The sequence below is a fragment of the Paramisgurnus dabryanus genome, chromosome 2 (genome assembly GCF_030506205.2).
Source record: "Paramisgurnus dabryanus chromosome 2, PD_genome_1.1, whole genome shotgun sequence".
Taxonomy (NCBI): domain Eukaryota; kingdom Metazoa; phylum Chordata; class Actinopteri; order Cypriniformes; family Cobitidae; genus Paramisgurnus; species Paramisgurnus dabryanus.
Window position 1 is genome coordinate 39,970,384 of NC_133338.1, and position 24,197 is coordinate 39,994,580.

The window sequence follows — 24,197 nt, forward strand, 5'->3', positions numbered from 1 at the left end:
CCAGCTTCAAAAGACCAGTTGCTGCACCAGCAAATTAGCTAATACCAAGCTGGGAGACCAGCTAAAACCAGTTCACCAGCTTATGCTGGTTTTAGCTGGATGTTTTAGTAGGACTTTCTGTGTTTCTCTCATATTAAAATACTCCTTGCAACTTGATTTATAATATCACAGAAACAGCCCTAAATACAGTATAATAAAATATAGACCTGGTTTCACAGACAAGGCTTAGCTAAAGCCAGGACTAGGCCAGGGCTCCAGACTGCCCCCAAATGGTCGCATTTTGCCCCCAAAATTTGAGAGTGTGCGACTGAATTTGACCTTTTTTTACACGTTAAACGTGAAAGGGACGCGTCAATGAATCCAGAATCTGTGGCAGGCCAATGAGTGTGAGAAGGATAGGGAATGGGCACTGTAAGTGGCTAATGTGTGGAGGGCAGGGCCTGAAATTAACACCTGACCACATGCCAAATGCGGGTGGATTTTGCAATTGGCGGGTAACACTGTCAATCTACCGGCTACATTGGCGGGTAGCCAATGTGAATCAGTGATTGGGCGGGTCAATGTATAAACAACCCGTTTTCAACTAACCTGCCCGCAACTCGGACCGCAAAGTAGTAATTGTTTAAAATAGTTAACTGGCATCCTAATTTCAAATGACCCGACCGACCACGGCCCGAACATCATAACAAATATTTTTGGATGACTCGTAACCGTGGGTGACAGCAGGCACCCGCATATTTCGGATCAACCCGCGCATCACTGAAGCGAATTGAGTGATTCATTGAGAGGATGCGACTGCTGTTTCGCAACGTTTATGCAATTGGAAAGAAGATGAGGCACTTCTCTGACTACGTTTGGTACGTATTAAACTGTTGGTGAAATGGGATGAGAATGCAATGCTGACATAGGCCACAGTACAATCACAGGTTCACAGATGTGTAGTGCTGTGACGGATCAGAACTCTTGATGTGTAAACTTTAGAGAGAGTTGCGCTACTGTGTCTTATACTGTAGTACATTAACATACATTTTCCACATAGAGTAATGAAAAACAACGTATGTGGGGCGGCTGTTTATGTGCACAGTTAGGAATTCCCCCTCCGTCTGTGTGTGTGCGCGTGCAGGTTTAAGGGCACTCAATAGTGCACATACCGAGAGACTTGTTCCAAAAAAACTGCGTACATAAAATCTTTCTGTTCTTGACAGGGCACATATAAACAAAATGATCTTTACAGTATTCTTTTTCTAATAAAAACATTTCTTTAAATCTTAAGTGTATTTATAGACGGTTTCATCGGACCCACGTGATAAACGTCTGGATCCGAACTTTACTTCCGTTTTCGTTTTTTTAATGGTCTGACTAGTTGCTAAACTGATCTCTTGAACAGATGCCTCATCGAAAATAACAAATGTTTTGGTTTCCTAGGTAATCTATGTGTTGTTTTTTTGCTTGTTATATAAATAAACTAAGTTTAAAGTACTTTGTTGTTATTTATTCTTAGCGGAGTTTACCGGAAGTTACGTGCGGACAGCGACAGCCGCTTGTTTATGTTGTTACTGCTGAAACCGTCTATAGAGAGTCAAAACCCTTATTTATTTGTGTCAATAACCTGTGCTTATTTGGTCTTAAAGAGACAGTAACCTCAATTAACATACTGTGTAATTAATGTTAATCAAACAACCTAAGACAAAGAGAAAATCACTTTTGTAGCTCTAAAAAATAATGATATTTAATTCATACAATAAAGACACTGTTATCATTCACTATTCAGGCAAAAACTGGCTGGTAAAAAGTTTTCAAAATCCTAAATCTACCTGCCACAGAGGCTGGTGGTCAAAAAACTTAACTTCAGGCCCTGGTGGAGGGGATATATTTTTAAATATACCATACGTTTTAATAAATAAAAAAATGTCATCTTCAAAAGTGCACAATAAAATGTGACACTGAATTTTAAACAGCATATTGTAATTTCTGCATCTAACATCAAAGTATTTATTAGTAATACAGTGGAAAGTAGTACGGTGTGTGCCCCTAAGTTTTCTGGTTGCGCCCCTAAAATTTTCAGTTCAGGGCCACTGTGCTCCTAGTGAAAAAAGTTAGTCTGGAGCCCTGTAGGCCTTAGTTAAATTAAGATGTTTAAGCATCTTTTATAAACATACCTTAGAAAAAGACATTACTGGTGTTTATCTTGACACAAATCAATGGCACTGACATATTTTAACATCTGTGTCGGTGCAAGTTATTTTCAGTTGGCACGCTTAAACGTGTTTTAGTCTAGGACTAGCTTTAAAGGGACTCTTCACCCATTTGCATTAAGCTTTGTATAGTTAGAACCCCAGTCATGTTTTTGAATGGTCATGCATCATGTTCTCAGTTGCCGCTGAGACTGGAGAAATACAGATTTCAGTGTTGCACTTCCTTCTTTCAATGATGTAAAAATCATCATTTTGCATCATTGAAAGAAGGAAGTCAAATATCTTTGTTGAGGGATTGAGACTACAAACACCCCTTTTCTCTGTCAAATAGGCACCAAATTCTATATGTATGTTACATTTCGACTACAAATATGACACACTTTCAATAAAGATTAATGTTTCTATGGATGAAATGCTCCTTTAAGACTTGTCCGTGAAGCCAGGGGATGAAGTGTTAAATACGATATCAGGCTTTAGACTTTACCTGCTAATTTATTTAAGATTGGTGTCTTCTTGTTCCTACTTTAAAACAGCATATGTGGAAATCATTACTTTATTCTGGACGAGTCTCCAGATGTTCTGTGTCTTGTCAGAGCGGGGAACAACGTACTGTCGTAAGACAGACACAAATGGACATGTAACCACAGTTAATGTAGACTACTTATTTAAAAGAAAGATAGCACAAGCACTTTTGATGTTCTAAAAATATAATAGAATGATGTTTGCTTGGTTTTAAATTATAAATCAATAAAAATACTAAATGAAGGAAACTGAATGGATATAAACACTTTCTGATAATCAAACTTAGTTAAACATGCCCATATGAAGTACATCTGTGGTTCCTCTGCTATGACACCAAATGACTTCATACTTCAAAAGTGAACCTGAGAGCAGCTGGTTCAAAGTAATTGGAAAAGTTATCATAGAGGAAAGAGTATTGCATCATTTGCTTAAAGATGCCACTAGGTTTAATATTTTCTATCTGATGCAATGAAATTCATTTATTTTAAGTGCCTCCGGTGTCTAGTATTTTTTGGGGGGTCACCGCATATGTTCCACACATTAAAGATTCAGCTGTACCCGATTTATACAGCGCAGCATGTGGTTTCCATTGTATTGTAGTAAAGGTTATCTCAGGTATAAAATGATGTAATTGTGCAGTAGAAAAAGGAAGCACACATGCAGTCTGGTTGATGCTTTATAGTTAGCATGATTCAACTGAACACTTGCTATTGTAAATGTGACTTGCGAGGATTGGATGACCGCGGTTTGATCCTCCATGTGTTTGATTTTCCAGTTGTAGAAAGCCTCTGAGATTCACAGAGGGTTTGAAAGACAGTATTTTTAATTTGCAGGCAAAATCACACGGCAAATGAATTGCTTTTTATCTGTAGATAAACAAGTAGTCACTGCTTTAGCAGCTAATCAAATGCAGAGTCTCCATTAGTAAGACTGGGCGGACTTTTGAGGTTTTCCGGGAACAGGGTTTCTGTAAATGTTTTCAGCAGGAGTTGGTCTTACAGTGAGTTTCATCACTGATGTTCAAACATTGCCAGGCTTTTTGACCGAAGGCATTTTATGATTCGTATGCGTGTCTTATGGGACGCAGCAGGAGACAGCTGCCGCTGTGACGTCAAGTCCCTGACAGTTATAGCACCACACTATCATCCTTTCAACCTAGCTTTTCCATTGTTAGGGTAAATATGCTTAAACCTCTAAATCGCGTTCAGTGTGTGTGTGTGTGTGTGTGTTCTTTTTATTTTTTTCCTAACACCAAGAGGTCACCGGTTGTGCGGCCCACATGCCTCCCTTCCTGTCTCAGCCTCCCTCTCTGTCTGATCACATGTGAAATGTTCCTCTGGCAGATTGTTATTTAGTGCCGACTGAGCTTAGAATGATCTCATGAGGTTCGAACGAAAGATTTTGGGCAAGTAACTCTGGAAAGAGTCATAAACAAAAGAGGAAGCTTACAGTCTTATGCAGACAGAGGCAGAGGGACTTCTAGGAAAGACAGAGCTCAGTAATCCTCGAGAATGAGAGTTCGTCGCAGGAGGAACAGCAATCTGGATAGTAACACACCGACCTCCCTGGGTAGTCTGCCTTCGGGAAACTTTGGGCCCAAAGACAATCTACAGGCTTATAAGAGTGGCCAGGGGGACACGGAAGAGTGCCTAAAGCTTTCGTGGTATCACATTCCTGTACAAAGCTGTTGGCTGGTTGATGTCAGAGCAGTGGGTTTACTGTTGGCAGGGATTATTGGGCTGTTTCATGCATGGTGTGTTTATTCCATACATGAGAATCTGCTGTGGTTTTCACACCTAAAGGTAGGCAGTACCGGGATCTTTCTTTTATTTTCCACTGAAAATATGCTTAGAAACATTGTTGAATAGATATGTATTGTTTTGTATCAGGATAAGGTATTAATATTTTTTGTCTGAGTGGTTCTGTTTTTATGACACTGCAGTATTTCTTCTTTAAATGGATATTGACTTGTTTCTATTAGAGTTTCAGGCTGTAATGCTGCTTTATGAAACACGACTCTTTAACCTAAAACCACATTTCTTTTTGACATATTTATTGTTGGAACATGTAAATCTTTTTGTCTGTATGATTATATATAATTCTGAAAATGCCTCCATACCACCTGTTTTCCCCTCAACAAAAATGTTTATGCTGTTTTTTGTCATATTTATCATTTATACTGAATCTTTTTTCTTTCTGCATGGTAGGAAGTCGAACGTGAAATCTCTTTCCGGACAGAATGTGGCCTTTATTACTCTTACTACAAACAGATGTTGAAGGCCCCTTCTATACAGCAAGGTATACAAGCATAGACACATGTACAGATTGTCCCACAAATTGGCAAGACAGATTGTTTTTCTTGTGGCATGTAATTTTTAATTATGACAATTAAGTCCTCAATTCTTCTTTTTAGATAGAAATGAAATGTTTTTCTGACAGTTTTACTTGGAATTGTTTTTTATGATTTTCATAAATCCCTATTGTCAAACTTTTATTTATTTAACTCAGCCCATTTAGTAATGGCAAGTTTCCTGAACCGGTCTGTCTGGTTTCTGTTATCACTTATGTAATATGAAGTCTATCAAAGGAATGCTTTATTGCATAACCATGTCAGCCTGACCGGTCTCAAAAAATAGAGGAAATGCACAACTTGGCTCCATGTGGCCATTCGGAGGCTAATTCCTTTAACAGACCCATTTGGAATAGATTTCTTTTGTGCTCTTTTGTGAAAAACATCACAATTAGGTCATTACCCATTGAGTATGAAATGGGACGAACTGCAGTGATGCCAAAAATGCTCTCTAGACACTTCTACATTTCAACCTTTGTACTTTAGGAGAGTAAAAGCATGTTCAGTGCATTGCTTTTTTACTGCAATTAAGGAGATTGGCAGATCTATATTAGTATAAAATGTCAAGGTTGGTTTTATACATCCAACGTTCAACCCTTGTCAAATCTGCATCATTATTTGCATGTTAGCTAATTATTATTAATTATCTATGGAATGAAAAATGCTTAATTGATGTAAATTGATATTTATTTACTAGTAATTTCTGTATATTCACACTTTGACTTAGTCCCACTGTATATCAATCAGTCCTGCATATTGCTTTGTGCTTTTTTTGTGGCTCCATAAAGAGTTTTTACGATTTACTATTTTATATAAGCCGTTATACTTTAGAATGGACATTTTTCATATCTTCCAAAATCGCAGTCGAGTCAATACTAAAATTTAACAGTCAATGCATATGGTTTTATACGCTGGACTCCAGTCCTCTCTGATTTATGTCTCAAATAACCCTGCTCATAGATGGTTTCAGCAGTAACAACATAACCAAACGGCTTTCGTGGAACAAATGTAACTCCTGGAAAACTTCCACAAAGAAGAGTCCTTTTAGAGTAGTTTATTTCTGATAACAAGAAAAAAAAATAACAAGTAAATTACCTTAGTTTAAATCACAACTAAAGCAAATCAAAAACTATACTGAGGTAATGTACCTTGTAAAATGAATGTATACAATGTTAACTACAGATTGGCTGCAAAATCCTCTCTTACAAAGCGGTGATCCATGATCGCCGTCTCCCCTCATCTTTAGGAAACCAAAGCTTTTGTCATTTTTGACAAGGTATTTGTTCCAAAGTTTAGTTTATCCACTAGCCAGACCATTAAACAAACACAGATGATGAGCAACCGTGACAATGCTTGTGTATCCAATGAAACCGCATTTAAACTGATCATTCCATAGGTCCACAGATTGTGATTTTTTATGATTTTTGGTTTCTCTAATTTTTTTTATATATGGATATAGATGCAGATTAGCTTATATATATTTTTTAAATATATTATATGTTAAATATCCTTGAATAAGTGAATAGTTCAGGTTCAAAATCCGCTAAGTGGTTGTGCACACAAAAACTTTTAAATGTGGCTAAAAACGCCTGGAGGATGCCGGCCAGCTGTTTTTCCAGCTGATCACCTGCTTTCTTCAGCCAAGCACTTTGGTAGCTGTGATACTTGAGCTGTGAGCCGGTTGGTGGTTGTAATACTTGTCCCGCCCCTCCTCCTTGGATTGGATGGGCATGTGAGAACTGACATTGGGTGAAAAGCTCCGTTCGTCAAAGTTGAATCTCTTTCAACTCTCGGCGCTCAGAGCTGAGCATGGAAAAACGCAAAGCGCCGGCTTTCAGCCTGTGGAAAAAAACGCTAGCTGCTGGCTTATTTGAAAAACGGCGAGCTTCCATTGGAAACAATTGGAAACATGCGCCGACCGCGAGCGTAAAAGCTTTGGTGTGCACGCCCCCTAAGTGTGTCTGGCATGATTTCATGTTAATTAGCATCTTTTTATCAGACTCTTAATGGATTCTGTCTTAATGGATTTAACCCAACGGCTGGCTTTGTCCATTTTTGACCCAATGCTTTTTGGATCCAATTTTTAGAAATTTTTAGAAATTATTTTGATGCGAAAGTATTTGATGACCGTACAGTACATATAGAGGACATTCGGATACAATATCTCATTTTTGATGGCAGTGGCGTTTAGCGGCTTTTGCATCTGAACTCTTCATATTTTTTCTCCTAGTGTATAACATGTTTACATGCATATTAATATCTAATGTAAAAGTCTTCTAAACATAATAATATACATTCTAAAAATTGGATCCAAAAAGCATTGGGTCAAAAATGGACAAAGCCAGCCGTTGGGTTAAATTAACTCCTAAAATGTTTACATGTTTACAAAACAACCCAGCATTTTGGGTTAAGTCATTCTAGCATACTGTAGGTTAAATTACAACCCAAGGGACTGGGCTCGTCCTTTTTTCACCCAACGCTGGGGTTCTTTTCAACCAGCATTTTTAAAATGTGTACAAAGTTTAAGTTTAGCAATACGTTTGTTTTTATTCCCAGGTCTTTATGAGCTTATTCATGACAACACTACTGAGTCCAGGAGGACAATAAACATCCTGCAGCGTATGAATATCTACCAAGAAGTGTTCCTTAGTATTTTATACAGAATACTGCCTATCCAGGTATTCAATCACTTTTGTTTCTCTTTGTAGGATAGATTTGAAATGGATTCTCCTGGGTTTTCAAAGAATCAGCTCATGTGTTGTCGTCCTGCGTGTATGCTTGTGTTTGTTTCGCAGGCCTACTTGGAGCCAATTTATTTCTACATCTACACAGTGTTTGCTTTGCAGACGGTGTATGTCATAGCTCTCTTTATCACTAGCTGGTTACTCAGTAATTCCTGGCTGGCCGGAGCTCTCGCAGGAGTGTGGTACATTCTCAACAGGTATGGCACAAGTACAGAGATTTCAATCGAACTCACATACACACAAATCTAACATTTGCAGTTCATTCTCCTAGAGGTGAAAATATGTGCTTGTTATTCTGTGGGCTTCTGAATACAGATAAGTGTGAAAGCTGATACGGTTCTCCAAAATATAAATTTAATCTCTTAGAGTCAGCACTGTAATTTGTTATTTGAAGAGCTCTTTTATTCAATGTGACATGCGGTAGGCCAATTTACAGGACGTTCCCCCTGGAGCTAACACATTTTTCTCTTTGGATATTTGAAACAGATAAAATATCCTTATTTTTTTCTTGCACTCTTAAAAGTGCATTAGCGGCCACCCTCCCCCTTTCTGCATCCCGCATCTGCTGTCAAAAATATAACATAATCCGTATAACATAATAAAATGTTTTATTTGCTTAGCTTTATATTCATTTGATTATTGATGTAAACATTTTGGGGGCCGCGTCTAAAAATGTGTGCTAAACAGAAGTCAAGGCACTTCTTTCCGAAGCGCTAGGCAGGTTGTATGTCCTTGCGTCAATCATATCATTGTCACCATACCATCAATCTGGCTGGGATTTTAAGAGTTTGTCTAGAGAAGAACTGTTACTCTCTGGGGTTACTAAGCTGTTACACAAAGAGCTGGGGTTGGTTTAGTCAAGTCACAGCTTCAATGGTAACACCTCATATAGGGAGGGAGAGGTGGAGATGTAATGCAACATATATTGAACTACGGATGAGAAAAGAGCCATCAGGTTCCCAGGTATACGTATAATGGTTAATGCATTCAGGAATAGAATTTGTTAGTTTAGTTATGGTTAAGGAAAGATTTATACTGTTAATAATTTTTTTTAAAAGACTGAAAGCACTGTTTATGTTTTTAAGTATTATTATATGTTAAATAATAGAAAACTGTATATTTACAGAAATATTGTTTAGGTCGGGTCAGCTCAGCTCACTTTGGCTTGGTTAGCTTTTCCATCGAGTTTAGTAACACTTCGGAGTGGGAAGGATTATAGGCGTGTCGTTATATTTTTGCTGCCTTCTGCTGTGACATCATACAAGTGAGAGCGTTGTTGGATTGCTATACCATGCCATTTATTTCTCAGTCCGCCACAAAACTTAAATTTACCACCACAAATAGATGTTTGCACCTCGCGTTTATCACTTCCTCTGTTTCATATGACAGTTTTTGTACAAACACACGTGACGTCAGTCGACGCACTCTGCTGCTAAGCCTCATTTAAGCTGCATTTAAGCATATATGTGGACGTGTGTGTCGCGAATGTGCCACCACCAACTGCAAGTCTGAAAAAAAACTGTTATGGTGTTCCTGATTCTCAACCTGTGGATGTATTTTGTCGCTAAAAGGGAGTTTGGGAACTTGCAGCAAAGCACAGATGACAACAGGTTTACTCGAGACAGCGCAAGCTAGCACGAAGGTAAAGCTAATCTTTTACATTATAGCGATAACGGCAACACCAATCAGTGATCTACAGTGTTTTCGCGTCACGTTTTTATATCAGTTCAGCTCGCTTGGAACCCCGACTGAGGTGGTAGTAAAAAAATGATCGGGTACTACATACTGCACCCAGTGGAAAAGCCCCCAAAAGTGACCTAACCCGACCCAAACCGTGGTGTACTATGCAATGGAAAAGCGCCATAAGAGTGCACTGTGAATGTTTGTTTTCTGTGTTTAATTGTTTGCTTTTTTTTAATGGTTTTTATGCAGAGTAGACACCACACGTGTTGAGTTTACCATCTCTCTGAGGGAGAACTGGTCTATACCTTTCTTTGCTCTTCAGGTAGCAGCTATAACCTGCTACTTAAGGCCACAACTAAAGCCTATTCACAAGGTACCTTTTTCTTCCGTCAAAAAAGATGCTGTCTATTTAACATCCACTATTACATAACTCAATGCTCAAGTGTGGAATGTCTTTTGTTGCTGTTTGAATTTCTTCTTATTAAGATTTTCTTACAGAACCCAAAACAAAGTACACTTATAGCTCAGGAAATCCTAAATTGCATAGTTTAATAGCAACAAATGGCATACAGCATGGTAAGAAGAAAGAAAGCAACATAAACAAATAACAAGTAAAATATAAAAAGGAATTAACTTGGTTACAGCGGAGCATGCATTAATATTTACATGCATGGTTTTGTTGTACGCTATAAGTGGGAAATTTCTGTGCCACTGCCATAACAGAATACAAATATAATGGTTGATCATAAGCAGATTTGTTTTGGATCTGAGAATACTGATACTGTTGTTTGAGCCAGTATTGCTATATTTAATAGAGTCTGTCCATTAAACTGTAATAAGGGAAGGTGTATTACCATTCAAAATACATAATGTGGCTTCCATAAAATTCCAGATGTAATCCAGTGTAATAAGTTGGGTTCTTCATTTTTGCTCATTAATTTTGCAAAATACAATTTCTGTTTACAACTGTTAAGACTGAGAAAACATGTTGACGTTAAAGTTTTGCGAAACATTCATCACTGTTTGCTCCTGTTAGTGAAACTTTTATGAAATATGAAACAAAGGCTAGCAATTGCCAGTATATGTATGAAATATTTACCGTGCTGAGCACATATTTGTTTTCTTTCAGTAATCTCAGAAGAATATAATAGCTTTCCTGACACATGGGGCTTCACTGAAAAAATATATCATTTGAGTTGAGAAAGAAACCTTGAATGTTTCTGAATGTTTGTGTGTCTGGGCAGTTGGGAATAAACAGCACATGTTTTTCTCAAACACAGAGGGTGGTGCTGTGGCTGGTGTTCGTGGCAACCTTCTGCTTCTGTTTAACATGGCAGTTCAATCAGTTTGTCCTGTTGGTTCAAGCCCTTATAATCTTTACTCTGGACTGCTTGGATTTCTTCACAGCGGAGCAGGTGACACTCAAACAGACACGCATACTAGAGGTGGTTCATATTTTGGAGAGTAAGGTTACATATTTAATTTATTTTCTATCATTGTAGGTGGTGTCTTTGTACCTGATCCAGGTGCTGAGTCTGTTATTAGTTTGGTTACTGCAGTTCTGTAATTCAATGATTCTGGGCTCTCTGGTCCTCAGCTTCATTGTGTCTGCTCTCTTTATCAGACACTTCCAGGTCAGTGTCAAACTTTGTACTGCTAAAGTACTTGACCTTGACATTTATGTACATGATTGATTTAACCCTTCTGTTACGTTCAAATTTTAGCAACATGTTTAATGTTTGGGGTCAAATTGACCTCATATACTTTAATATATGCTAAATAACTTCAAATTTTTAAATAAAATTGTAGGGAAAAAAACTTTTTATTTTTATATACATAAATTGTTTATTTAATAGATTCATTTCAATGAAGACTTATCTTTTGTAGCAAATACATTATTGTATATTTTATAAAAAAAATTTAGTAATCAAAATAATATATGACATTTATTTTATTTGAGAACAATTTTACCAGTTTTTCCACATATTAATAGTAAAATTAGATCAGTTTTACAGGAACACTGTGTGTACTTTATGTGGGTTAGTGACAAAAACGGTTTGGCAAGATGAGAAATTCAAAAATCTTTTAAAAAAACTTGTTTTAAAGGAACACATCAAGTTTATGTCAATGCACATAGAGTATTTATGTTAACTTTATGCAATACAATTTTTAATTTTTTATGAAAGTTAAGACTGAATGGACCAGAAAATGTCAAATGGTGTAACTGCCAATTGCGCCAAAGAATGAGAAATATTAAATATTTTATCGACCTTGATGGCATGCGTAATCTTAATAAAAATCACTTTAAAATATAATTTTATTAGTTATTTCTAAATATAAAAGTGAAAAAGTAAATTTTAATATAAATTTTTATGTGTTTTGGTAATATTTGTCCTGACATATGCAGAATACAGCTCTGTTTTCTAAATAGTCTTTGACAAAAACAATCATATTACACTAAACTAGATGATTATATTTGATCCCACATTCTAAAAATACTTTTTAATAATAGAAAAAAAAATACTAGTTCTTTCTGAATAAAAAACTAATACATTTTGTAAACCTCCTTTAACCAAGTAAAACAAAAACTCTTGCACTGTAATGACCTTGTGCCGCCATTTATTAAATAATTTTTCCATCCACTTAGAGGTCTTTGATGGAAAATTGTTATTGCGTTTAACAGATTTTGCCAACAAAGCTGTTTTTCTGAATGAGGCCGGGATTAAGTGAATTTAAAGCGAAAGTATTTGATGAACCTATGTGCCTAGAGCATTCGGTCAATATTATTATCTAATTTTTGATTGAGGCGGCGTTTAGCGGCTTTGCATCTGAGCTCTTTAAATGTACATTGCCATTCACTATGCATGTTGTTATTAAGTCGATAGACTTTTTCATTTTAAGTGGTTTTATCAGATGTAAAATGTTCATCAGATGTTCAAACAACATTCGGTTGTTTCTGTGACATGACTTAAAATGTATGTGAATCTGATAGGGCTGGGACAACGCGTCGACGTAATCGACGACGTTGACGCAAAAAATACGTTGACGCAAAAAATACGTCGACGCCCCCTGTGCTCGGAATCAGCTGCAAACAGTTTTGAACCTTAAGGAGCCAGTTTCTTTAGGTGTTTTTTAAACTACTTTTAAATGACTTGGAGGCTACTCAAAATGGATGTAAATGCTTCGATTGATTATTGGAATGATCCTTGCTGTTGTTTATCGCATGAGATAATATATATATGAAACTTTGGATATTTTATAACCTTGTAATTTACTATTTATTGTACTATGTTTTATGTTACATGTTTCATGTTGTTATGTCTGTAACCTTGTTAATTTGTGCTGCTGCCTGTCTTGGCCAGAACGCTCTTGGAAAAGAGATTTTTAATCTCAATGAGTTTTCTTTCTGGTTAAATAAAGGTAATAATAATAAAAAAATATGCGCGTTGATTCGTCAGACCCAAAAAGGCGGCGCAGTAGAGTAGTAGCAACGCGAGTGGCTTCAGTCCACGCTGGTTTCACACAGCAAGGGTGAGCAGTGCCTGCGTGGTATTTTCAGCGCCCATGTTAACAAGCATGAACCCCAACGCATGAGCAGCGCGAGCTCGGGGCTCTGTAGCAACAGTGCTGCAATCGTTTCTGCGTCGGTTCTGCTGCGCTGCTCACGCTCAATTAAAGTGAAAGTGCTTTGTTTATGGTTTAAATGCTCATGGACTTACGCGAAAAAGTGTCATTTTACCATAAAATCATGAATGTGATGCCAAGTGTGTCATTTGAGCAATTTAACAGAAAGCAATGAAATATGTCACTGTTGGCAGAAGACTGCGCTTTCATTCACTCTCTGTCCAGCAGTAAATGAGTCCTAATCTATCTTAACAAACTTAAGAGAAAGCGATTTAATAATATATGTGCTTCTTAAGTCTATAATTGTGTTTATATCTGTCATTAAATGGACTAGAACAGCACGAAAACAATGTGGATTAAACAAATCAAGTTATAAAAATTACAATGACCATCAAAAGCCACATTGAAGAGGTTTTGCTCAAATGCATGTAAAATAAAGTAACTTGAACTTGAGATTTGTATACGGTTACTTAACTGCACAGTATGCACTGCAAATGCTTTATTGAATGCTACCTCTGACTAAGAATGCATTATTTTGCACTTGTATAGTCTTTTTTATTTTGAAATTTTAAGCGAATAAACATATATTGAAATGTTTACATTCATATATTTAAATCAACATGTATAAATTGCTATTAGTTAATTAATGGGGAGATAATCGAGAATCGAATCAAATCGAAGTCGAATCGGACTGACAAAATGAATCGTTAGATTAGTCGATGCATCGAAAAAAGAATCGCTAGATTAATCGTTTAAAAAATAATCGTTTATCCCAGCCCTAGAATCTGATTGATGTATTGCTCATTAAAAAACAGATAAGAGAAATCACAATGCTTATTGTAGCTCCTGTAAATCAGATAAGAGCCAAAATGTATTTTTAATAGAAACACCACTTGTTTCCTAAACATACTCAAAAATGCAGTGATTTAACCTAAAGCAGCACTTACTTTGTAGTAGTGGTCCAAGTTTTTAGCTGACTCTGCATTTATTACCTCCAAAGCTTGGAGATTTTGATCTTTCATAATTCAAGTAGATCGGTCATTCCTGTGCATGCCTTGATAGAAAATTACTGCTTAGTGGTGTTGCCAAGATGACTGCCAAGTGAAGATACTTGCTTTTAAGAGACTCGGACAAAGTAAACCCATAAACTGAACACTAAAGAAATGTGATTATATAAAGCACTTTATCACTGCTGTTACACCTTAAAACCTTGTTTTCTGTTTTCTCAAAAAAACATTATAATTTACATATTTATACCTGCTTTGTGTGTGTGTGTGTGCCTTTCAGACTGGGCTTAAAACGGGTGGCTTTGTTAGACGAATAGGGAAACTTTGTCTTCACACACTCCTGGTCCTCGCATTAACTTTCATTATCAATTATTCAGCCAAGGTAAGCCTTGAACCTTGTTCTACATCTTCTGGCCTGTCATTAATGATATGATCAAACTGCTCTACATGATCCTTCAGAGACTCTGGCTTTACCCTCTCCTCCAGTCTCCTTCTCTTTCTTCCTATTTTACTCCCTCAAAAAAAAAAAAAAATTCCCACCTGAGGAGATGACTGTATGAATGACCTCGTCCTTCACTCTCTCCATCTTAATTGACAGAGAATACTTCAGCTGAAATCGGACGAGCACATCTTTAAGTTCATAAAGGTCAAGCTTGGCTTTGGCGCTACGAGGTAACTCCGCGCTACGTTTAAGCCCTTTATCATCAGTCAAAAGCTATAATGTAGTGTCTTATTCAGAAGTAAGATCCACATCGAGCCATTAATCCTCGGTGAGTGGAAAAATAGCATGTGGCGCACAATATAATCTGATCATCCACTAGATGTATATATGGAGCCATTTCAGTACATCAGATGAATTGCTGCTCCCAATAATCTGTATAATATATGTACTCCTTTTCTCTCTCTCTCTCTTTCAGAGACTTTGATGCCAGTCTCTATCTGTGTGAAGAGGCCTTTGGCTTGTTGCCATTGGATACATTCGAGCGCTTGGCTGGCACGGTATTGCTGTATCCGTATCTCTGCACCCTCACTGCTCTCTTCATTCTCTTTCTGCTGGTGGCTCTTTCTAATCTCAGGTAAACCTACTGCATAACTTTCTTTCTGGAAAAAAATGCTTATTTGCAGTACTTTGTATTACACTATAACAAGACAAGCCAATGTGTTTCGGGGAGTTAAGAAAAAAAATGCATCGCTAAATATACTCATAATGTTCATTTTTGTAATTAGAAGGCTCCCACAGAATAGAGAATAGGATGAGAAATGACCATTAGAGCGGTGAATGTAGTTTCACGAGCGCCTTGATGTTACAGGTCAAAATACTACTTATAATTTGAGTTATTAGTTTTAATACACAATAATTGGGCTCTAGATATATATTTTTTTCCCATTAGGGCTTCTGAATATGCATTATTATGTTCAGTTGAAAGCAGATTAGCTGTTGCTTTAGGGCTGCTGTGGTCCTTTCTTCTGTTCTTCTTTCATTTCTTTTATCAGTATTACCGGGCCCACAAACACCCAAAGGGGTTTTACTAGACGCGTGCGTGTGCAGGCACACATACACACGCACAAATCAGACAGACCATTAACCTTTCTATGCATTAATAAAAAACTGAACTGGCTATAGCATCACTGATCTTGGCTCTCCTTATGTTTTATGCATGGCTGTCTTCCCCCCCTTGTTTGATTCTTAATTCTTCATTATAGCTCGAGTGGTTCGGGCCCAACAAGCAGGGAAAAAGAGGAAAGGACCTTTAGGATGAGCCCAGACGTCGCTTACAATTTATTGCACACCCTCTTCTTTGGCCTGCTCGCCTTTTCGACTATGAGGTAAACGAGTTTTGTTGTTTTTGTGCTGTGTATCTCTCTCTATTTCTCCATGTGGATATTTTTCTTTCTTCATTTCGGCCGCATGCTGTCTGTAATTTCCTTCCCCCTAAGATGCGTCTCTATTTCAAGCTCTTCTCTATCATTTCCTGTCCTCCGTGTCGCTTTTGAATTGTGATCTCCTTCATCTTATTAGTCCATATCCCACGTCGGCAGTCCAGTCAGAATTTGAATGATGAGTGAATTATGGCAGAATATTGAGATGTCAATTCATAAAGTGTAGTTTGGTGTCTGAATCGTAATAGGATCGACAATGAATGCTATTTAAAGATGGCTTGTTGTCTGTTCTGCATGGTAACGTGGACCGCACCAATAGATTTTTCTCTTTTGTTGCTGCTGGTGGCAGGATGAAATATTTGTGGACTGGCCATATGTGTGCATTCGCTGCCTTTGGGGTATGTGGTAAGGAGGTCTGGACGTTGTATCTGAAAGTCCTTCATTGCAACACGAAAAACACGGTGAGATCTCATTTACTACCCCAGATGACATTATTAGATTTATGTGAAGTTGGATTTGGTCAATACCCTTCTATTTTTCCATCTATATTTGTGATTTCCATCAATATTTGTCGTTTATGGTTGTATAGCCAAACCTGTACACACACACAAAATACTCAATAACAAGTAATAACAAGAGACACGAGTATGTGTAACTGAAAGCGAATCCAATATATAATTATAGAAGACCACAAAACAATGATGGATAGCACTTCTCACTACGAAAAAGTGTAATGCGAAAGCAATAACGCTCAATATTATAAATGGATATTGAGCTTCAGTGAGGCATGCCGTTCTTCATCTACATTAGTGTGCCCATGATAACACTGCTCAATTGTATTTCCCCACTAGGTGGCAGTGTAGTCACAGCCCCAAACCCAGAACATTTTCATCCTGTTTCCCTGCCAAATGCTGCATGTTGTTATTTATCAGTTTATGTTATTAATCTCTTCCCGCAGATGAGACTGATCAGGTACTCGGTTCCAATTGTAATTCTGGCGTTTCTTTATTACAAGGTAAGACATTTGCAACTACTCTACCATGTATTTGCATATTTTGCTAAGCTGCCCTGATGGCAGTACGCCACAAACATTCGTGCTGAAATCCAAGTGAACACAAACAGAAATCATATTCCACACTGAGTTATAATTCCACCGAACTTTTTCCACAGCAACAAGAATAAGCAATCAGATATGCGTAGATTGTGTATACCTGTGTTTATTGGACTGCTTTTGTTGATCATTGATTATTGTGAGTCATTTCCATTACAGCAGTCTCATGCTCACGATCGCTGTCTTACTCTTGACAGTTTTGGCCCAGACTGATGGAGGAGATTTCTGAGCTCAGAGAGTTTTATGACCCCGACACTGTGGAGCTAATGGAGTGGATTAGGTAAAGCAGCCGTATTATTCTGTCTTCCACTTGCACGCTACAAAACAACACTCAGAGATGCACATTTGACAAGGGGTCGGCAAACAGAAAAGGCGATTATTGGCATGCAAGCGATGAGAGGCACTCATATAACATATATTATTTGTTTATTTTAGAAATCTTTTGCATCCGCATACCAAATCCTCCTCCTTAGTCATCATTACACCGGCAGTTATGAGCTGAATTGAAAGCTAAAGCTCCAGAGCGCACAGCGGTGTTGCTTGGTCTGCTTTCGGTTTTCACAATAATACTTTACATAAATGAGGAGATGTGTCCGCAAGCAACATTCTGAAATGAGGATCTCCGCATAATGAGAGGATGACATCTTGCAACAGGCATATAATAACACATCAAAACTTTCAACCCAGCCTACACGGTCCTTAACATTCCACGCGCAAAACACAATGATGGTGACATTCAAAATCACATCATTAAGAAAAGATGCACTCGAAGTTAACACCGCATGACACATAATTCAAAGTGAACAACAAACATGACAACCCCGAGCAAATTATGCAGTAAACGGTAAAAACAAAAACAATGAGGCAGCAATTTGCATAATTTATTCCTGTTGCATCGTGTCTTTGATAACTGTGTCCAGGGCCACAGAAATCATATATATATATATATACACAATCACAACATTTACATATGTGTACTTCATGTCAAAAAACTTGCCAACCTCTAGCTCAGACTGACGAAAAAAGAAAAATTTCACTCTGTTCCTCACAAACTCTGAAGGACATAAACACAAAGCTGCAGTGATTGCTCTATTCATTCGATCAGATTTTCAGAAGTGCGAGAGCAGGTACCAGTGTTTGGAATTGGGCTGGTTCAAAATGGCCATCATGAATAAGACATTAGGTGCTGGCGAGAGTCCAGCGGTTAGCAACAGAAAGTTTCATCAATGCCACCGTGACAAAAATAACAGTATGTCATAGTTGTCTTGCCCTTGGTTTATGCACACGTGTATGGTGTGAGAAAGACTTAAAGGTTTGAAATGACACAGGTGATCTCTCCCTGAAGATAATGCGATTTATGTCAGGGATTAGTGTTTGAGTTCCCTTGGCTGAAGGTGTGTCAGTAAGCCGCTTCCACACACTAATTAACCATCAGATGAAAGAGTTAAGCAGATCACTTCACACTTCTGTCTGTGCCTGCTTCTGCCAAAGCCTGCACTTTTTATTTTATATGTAGATTACCAGAAATGATTTTCTATTAGAGAGAGAGAAGGAGGGTAGGTGGGCATGACAAGTGTACCGAGGAGAGAGATCGGGCCTAGTCTAAACATGATTGGAACTTACTGAATAATATACCACATACTGTGACACAGTGTGGAGAGGAAGGGTAAACTGACTAGAACAGTGAACGTATCGATGTCAAACAATCTTTTGATTTGACTTGAGCTAAAAGAAACAAACTAGATGCTGTGTATGATTTTGTAATGAGTAGGTGAAAGTTCTGTTTTCTTTTGTTTATGAAATAGCTGTATAGTGCGGAGTGACAGGTGCTCTGTTTCAAGCTCTGAGCTTTTGCCCTCTGCTGCCTACATACATGTAGGTAGTTAACGCCTTAGGGAGCATGATAAGTCTGAAATGAAGCCTAATATGATGATTCGTGTGAGACGCACAGAAGTTTCATGCTGTGACGATTTTGTATGAATTCATAAGACGTAAATCGTAGAAAAACGTACAGTTATTAGAAAAAAGCAACAATGAGGTTCTACCCTGGGGCAAAGCAGATATTATGAAAATGTGCAAGTGAAATTGTATTAAAAATATATGAGGGAGATTGTTTGGAAATGTTTGTGTAAGAATGCTCAGGTATAAAGGTATTTCAGCCTATAATCGACATCACCATTTTCTCCCATTATTGGACATTGGACGCTTGTAAAAAGTCACATTTTCATGATATGTCCCCTTTATACATGTTTAAGTGCTATAATTGGCTCACCAGTGCTTCTATCAACCTAGAAAATGTGAAAAAGATCAACCAAATAATTTAATTTTGGTAAACCATTCCCTGCAAGCACGTGAAAAATAGGTAATTGAAATTTGACTCCCCTTGTTATGTCAGAAGGGGATAATACCGCCCTCTGTACTATCCAACCACAGCACTGCCATTTAATGCAAAGATCCCACAAAGTGGGGATTTTAACATGCTTTAATAAATTATCTAAGTGGTATTTTGAGCTGGAACTTCATATATGTTCTCTGGGGACACCAAAGATTTATTTTACATCTTAAAAAGGTCTTGTGAAATGTCCATTTCCTGGCATCCAAAAGAGCAGAAAAATGCATCAGAACCAAAGAGCAACCCTCAAATCTGTTTAGTAAAGCCAACATGGAAGTGACTTAGGGGCTAATCACACCAACCGCGCTTTAAACGCTTTAAAACGCAAGGCGCGAAGCACTGCCTTTTTTTAAAAAGAGCAGTGTGACGCGGCTTTTTATATTGCTAGGCAACCACCGAGTCAGCTGTCTTGTCAATCAAATATTGAAGCGTGAGCGCTCTTTTGCTGTTAACTGTCATATTAGCAGAAACCTTAAAAAGAGGACGCTTGCTCTGACCTTGTTTGAGAATGAGAGGTGCACAAACACACAGGAGAGAGTGAGCGAGTGGTGTCCGGTTCTTCAAAGCAACTGTTAACTTCCCTCACCACAACGTAAGGCCCGCCTCTCCCCTCATTCGATTGGACAATGGAAAGACGCGAATGACGTCGGGCGCTTCTCCGCTCTCAGCGCTTCTACAAAAGCGTGTGGTGCGGCCGGCGGCAAAAAACACAAGGCGCTCGGCGCGCATAAACAGCGCGCAAACGCTCCCTGCCCATAGAATATCATTCAAAAAAGGCGCCTGCAACTTCCATAAACGCTTTTGGTGTGATCAGTTCCTTAAACTGCAATTCATTGACTGGCCGCTAAAGACTGTCCCCAAAAGGGAGCCAATCCCATAGATCCCCATGTTAAAATGCCCAACTTTACAGCAGAAATAAATATGTTCACCATCTAGTACAAAAAGTGTTTTTGGTCTATATAGCTAATTTTGCCCTTCATGACAACTGTGAGCGGGATACATTTTTTTGTAACTCATCCATTTCAATTATATTAAAGAGACACTCCACTTTTTTGAAAATAGGATCATTTTCCAGCTCCCCTAGAGTTAAACATTTGATTTTTACCGTTTTAGAATCCATTTAGCCGATCTCTGTGTCTGGCGGTACCACTTTTAGCATAGCTTAGCATAATCCATTGAATCTGATTAGACCATTAGCATCGCGCTCATAAATGACCAAAGAGTTTTGATATTTTTCCTATTTAAAACTTGACTCTTTTGTAGGTACATCGTGTACTAAGACCGACGGAAAATTAAAAGTTGAGATTTTCTAGGCCGATATTGCTAGGAACTATAGTCTCAGTCCGGCGTAATAATCAAGGACTTTGCTGCTGTACCATGGCGCAATGATATTAAGCAGCAGCCGAAAATAGTCCCCTTGGTAACTTTCAATAGCTGGGGACTATTTTCGGGCACTGCATAATATCACAGCACCTCCTGCAGCCATGGTATGGAAGCACAATGAAAAAAAGTGGATGGTCCCTTTAAGCCTTATAATTTTGCATAATTAGGGGTGTGGTCAGTTGAGTGACAGGTGAATTCCTGTTGCTGTCTCTTTGGCTGTTTTTAGTTATCTGCGAGTGACGTGCGTTGATGCTCTGCCAAGATGGCAAAGGCAGGCCCTGCAAACGTTGGGCTTCAAAAATACTCTTCACAAACCTATGGGTGACGTCACAGACACTATATTTTGTACAGTCTATGATCAGAACCCATGCTGTGTGATTATTTTGAGTTTGGTGACAGTGACAACAGAACTGCAGTTTGTATTCACAACGCTTCTAGGATTTCACAACATAATAATTTGAAACAAGCAGTACAAAGTAAAACTATCGGTATCTATCGGTATTGATAGATATCATTGCAGGTAATTGAATATCAGTATCGTTACAAAAATGTAGTAACAACACGTCCCTACAAAACCGTATAAATGTGATTGCTCAAAAACGTATGAGTCAGATTGCGCAAATTAATCTGTATTTGCCACCAATAAACATAAAAAAGTTGCCATGAAATGGTTTTGAAAAGAATAAGAATAACATCTACAAACTTACAGGACAAATTCAGTCTGAACCATAAGTTATGTAAGATATAATCTTAGAAGGCAGAATATTCATGCTGTTACCTCTTGAAACAGTATCTGTGTCAGCAGCAAATTTATGATGCTTTTAAATACTGCTGGCATCTTGCTGGGTTCCCTTTCAATACGGTTCACTTCGCATTGCGTCAGTTAGCTGACGCTATGGGGGAAACTCCTGTTTACTCCGTGACTGAAGCCTATTGGTTAACGTCTGTACAAAGTACAGACCAATGACGTTTGAACCCGCGCGCGGGAGGAACGCGTCCCTATATAAGCGCGGTTCAATCGTCAGGAGCTCATTATTTTCTCCTTCAGCGCGAACCTCTCGCTGCTCCGAAGAAAAGAAGAAGCCTTACCTCGCCGTTGACAAAAGCCCTGCAGCGGAGTCCAGGCCTAGCGTCTTCCCCTGCCGTTTTCCGGCTGAGAACCGAAGATAGCAGAGTCCAGGTCTAGCGTCTTCCCCTGCCGCTTTCCGGCCGAGAACCGAAGATAGCCTTCGCTTGCCGTGGTACGAGCCCTGTGCAGCGGACACGCCTGACGAGGTCTCCCCTGCGGCCGCCCGGTAAGATCAATATTTTTAATATAAAGCTATAAGCTAAAAGAGCAGGCGCTGTTGTAATAGCGTCCAGCACAGCGGCTCGGTGAGCCTCTCTGCTATGAATTTCCTCCGAGCGCGTTACCGGTCTGGCACCTCCCACGCCGGGACCGCGCTTATGCTTTGGTTGTCTTATCCATGTTTCGTGCTCCCCCTGCTGTTCCTCTCTCGCCGGGATGAACACACGGCGAGCCATGAGACTAGATGGATGCATAGACAAGCACACACGGACTAACCCCCCCTGTGTTCTGTCACACCGCAACCGTTCATGCTTACAGAGTCCCTTCGCTCCTCTCAAATTCAGTGGCGAGATCTCTGGCACATATATTAATCCCCCGAGTGCATCGGGTGATACCGTCACGACGCATGGCTGTTCTGTCTGTGTTGCTGCTCCCCTCTGCCGTTCCTCTCTTGTTGAGATGAACAAGCGGGGAACCGTAGACCTGGATAGATGCATACGACAAGCTCCTTTCCCCACAGTGGTGAGGTCTCTTAACGGCTTAGCTAGCACGCGGTATTACGGCTCGCTGCCTCTAAATGCAGCTGTCCAGTGTTCAACGATTACAGAGCTTCATGCCCCTCCCCTCTGGAGCGGCGCGATCTCATTCGTCTGCTCGATAGGGCCGATTCGCCGCTATTGGAGCACCAAGAACACTCATTATAAGAGAGCTTCATGCCCCTCCCCTCCTGGAGCGGCACGATCTCATTCGTCTGCTCGATAAGGCGGACACGCCTCTATTGGAGCGCTAAAACACTTATTATAGAGCTTTACTGGCCTGAGCCGATCTCACTTCAGATAGCTCATTTTTCGTCTGCCTGGTAATTTCTCTCTGGTTTAGACGGAATCAGAGGCAGAACGAATTTGTTTATAATATACTGAGGCCCGAATACCTCCCTTTATTCAGTCCCGTCCTATATCAGTGCGCTGAATATTGGTACATTCTTATATATATATACCCGGTTTTTCTGCCCTTTTAATAAACGGCAAAACCGCGGGCCTCACAGCAGACTTCCTCTCTGCGATGGGTTCAGTCTGACATTAAACCACCTAGACATACTGCTCTGCTCCGTGAGCCGTTCGGTCACCGTCACTACTGAGGCTTGTGCACCTGAACGGCTGAGCTCTGGTCTCCGCAGCACAGCTGCATCAACAGAGAACGAAACTGTCTGGGAGAAAAGGGGTTATGTCGCGCCTCGGCTGGACTGCCCTGTAATGTTTTCTGTGTGCTGTTTATCCAAACATACTGTGTAATACTGTCGGCTATGCGACCTCACTATAGTGGCGAACGGTATTTAATTCCTCTAAAAAGAGTAATTTCCGTGCTTACTATACTGTGTATTGACACCCACGGTTGTACGGTGTCTCTAAACACTTTATCGCCTTACTGACAAGCAATCAGTAATACGCACACACGGCCCGCTGTCCATAATTCTATCGACGCTAGCCGAAAAGACCCCGGTTTGGCCATATACTGTGTATTGACACCCCACGACTGTACGGTGTCTCTAACACCTTTCTGCCAAATTCGCTCGCAGCCCACCTCAGTTTCTCCGCTACGATGCTGATGGCGCAAACGAGCACGGTCTTACGGCTGTTATTCTCTCTTCCTAGAGGAAGGACAGCCTCAGACTTTTGCATGGCTCCAAGCGTTTGAATCGCGCCCTCTCCGGACGGCCACTCAAAGGCTTACAGCCAAACGGTTTATGACGTTTTTCGGCCATATAGCTGATTTATATTAGCGGATCCGAAGACGCTCACACCTCCGCTCCAATACTCGGAGATATTAAGGGTAATATCAACCTCAAGTGAGCTTGCTACCCGCCACAATAAGTTTCAAAGCTTAAAGCGCGCGCACAGTCAGACGCGCGCGGCATCTCGTTTAAGACGGGCACACGTACCCCTCTAACGAGCCTCAGAAAGCTGAATATCGTGGCATTCTGTTCATAAGTCCACTTCAGTTTGACTAAGCAAAGGTC

The 24,197-nt window shown here is 39.3% G+C and overlaps 1 protein-coding gene across 4 annotated transcripts in view; it reads left to right on the forward strand.

The window, feature by feature from the left end:
- dpy19l3 (dpy-19 like C-mannosyltransferase 3) overlaps positions 1-24,197 on the forward strand; it is a 49,056-nt gene that overhangs the window by 2,698 nt on the left and 22,161 nt on the right. Inside the window, exons 1-14 of one of the 4 annotated variants that reach the window (XM_065289260.2) lie at positions 4,060-4,519; positions 4,925-5,015; positions 7,624-7,745; positions 7,863-8,008; positions 9,744-9,867; positions 10,775-10,909; positions 10,997-11,128; positions 14,406-14,507; positions 14,724-14,797; positions 15,043-15,201; positions 15,830-15,952; positions 16,356-16,467; positions 16,965-17,021; positions 17,312-17,397. In XM_065289260.2, the coding sequence (XP_065145332.1) occupies positions 4,229-4,519; positions 4,925-5,015; positions 7,624-7,745; positions 7,863-8,008; positions 9,744-9,867; positions 10,775-10,909; positions 10,997-11,128; positions 14,406-14,507; positions 14,724-14,797; positions 15,043-15,201; positions 15,830-15,952; positions 16,356-16,467; positions 16,965-17,021; positions 17,312-17,397 (1,754 nt within the window). In that variant the 5' untranslated portion in view covers positions 4,060-4,228. Of the gene's footprint in view, positions 1-4,059; positions 4,520-4,924; positions 5,016-7,623; positions 7,746-7,862; positions 8,009-9,743; positions 9,868-10,774; positions 10,910-10,996; positions 11,129-14,405; positions 14,508-14,723; positions 14,798-15,042; positions 15,202-15,829; positions 15,953-16,355; positions 16,468-16,964; positions 17,022-17,311; positions 17,398-24,197 lie in introns of those variants that run through there. The other 3 variants (XM_065289261.2, XM_065289262.1, XM_065289264.2) reach the window with 3 other exon arrangements.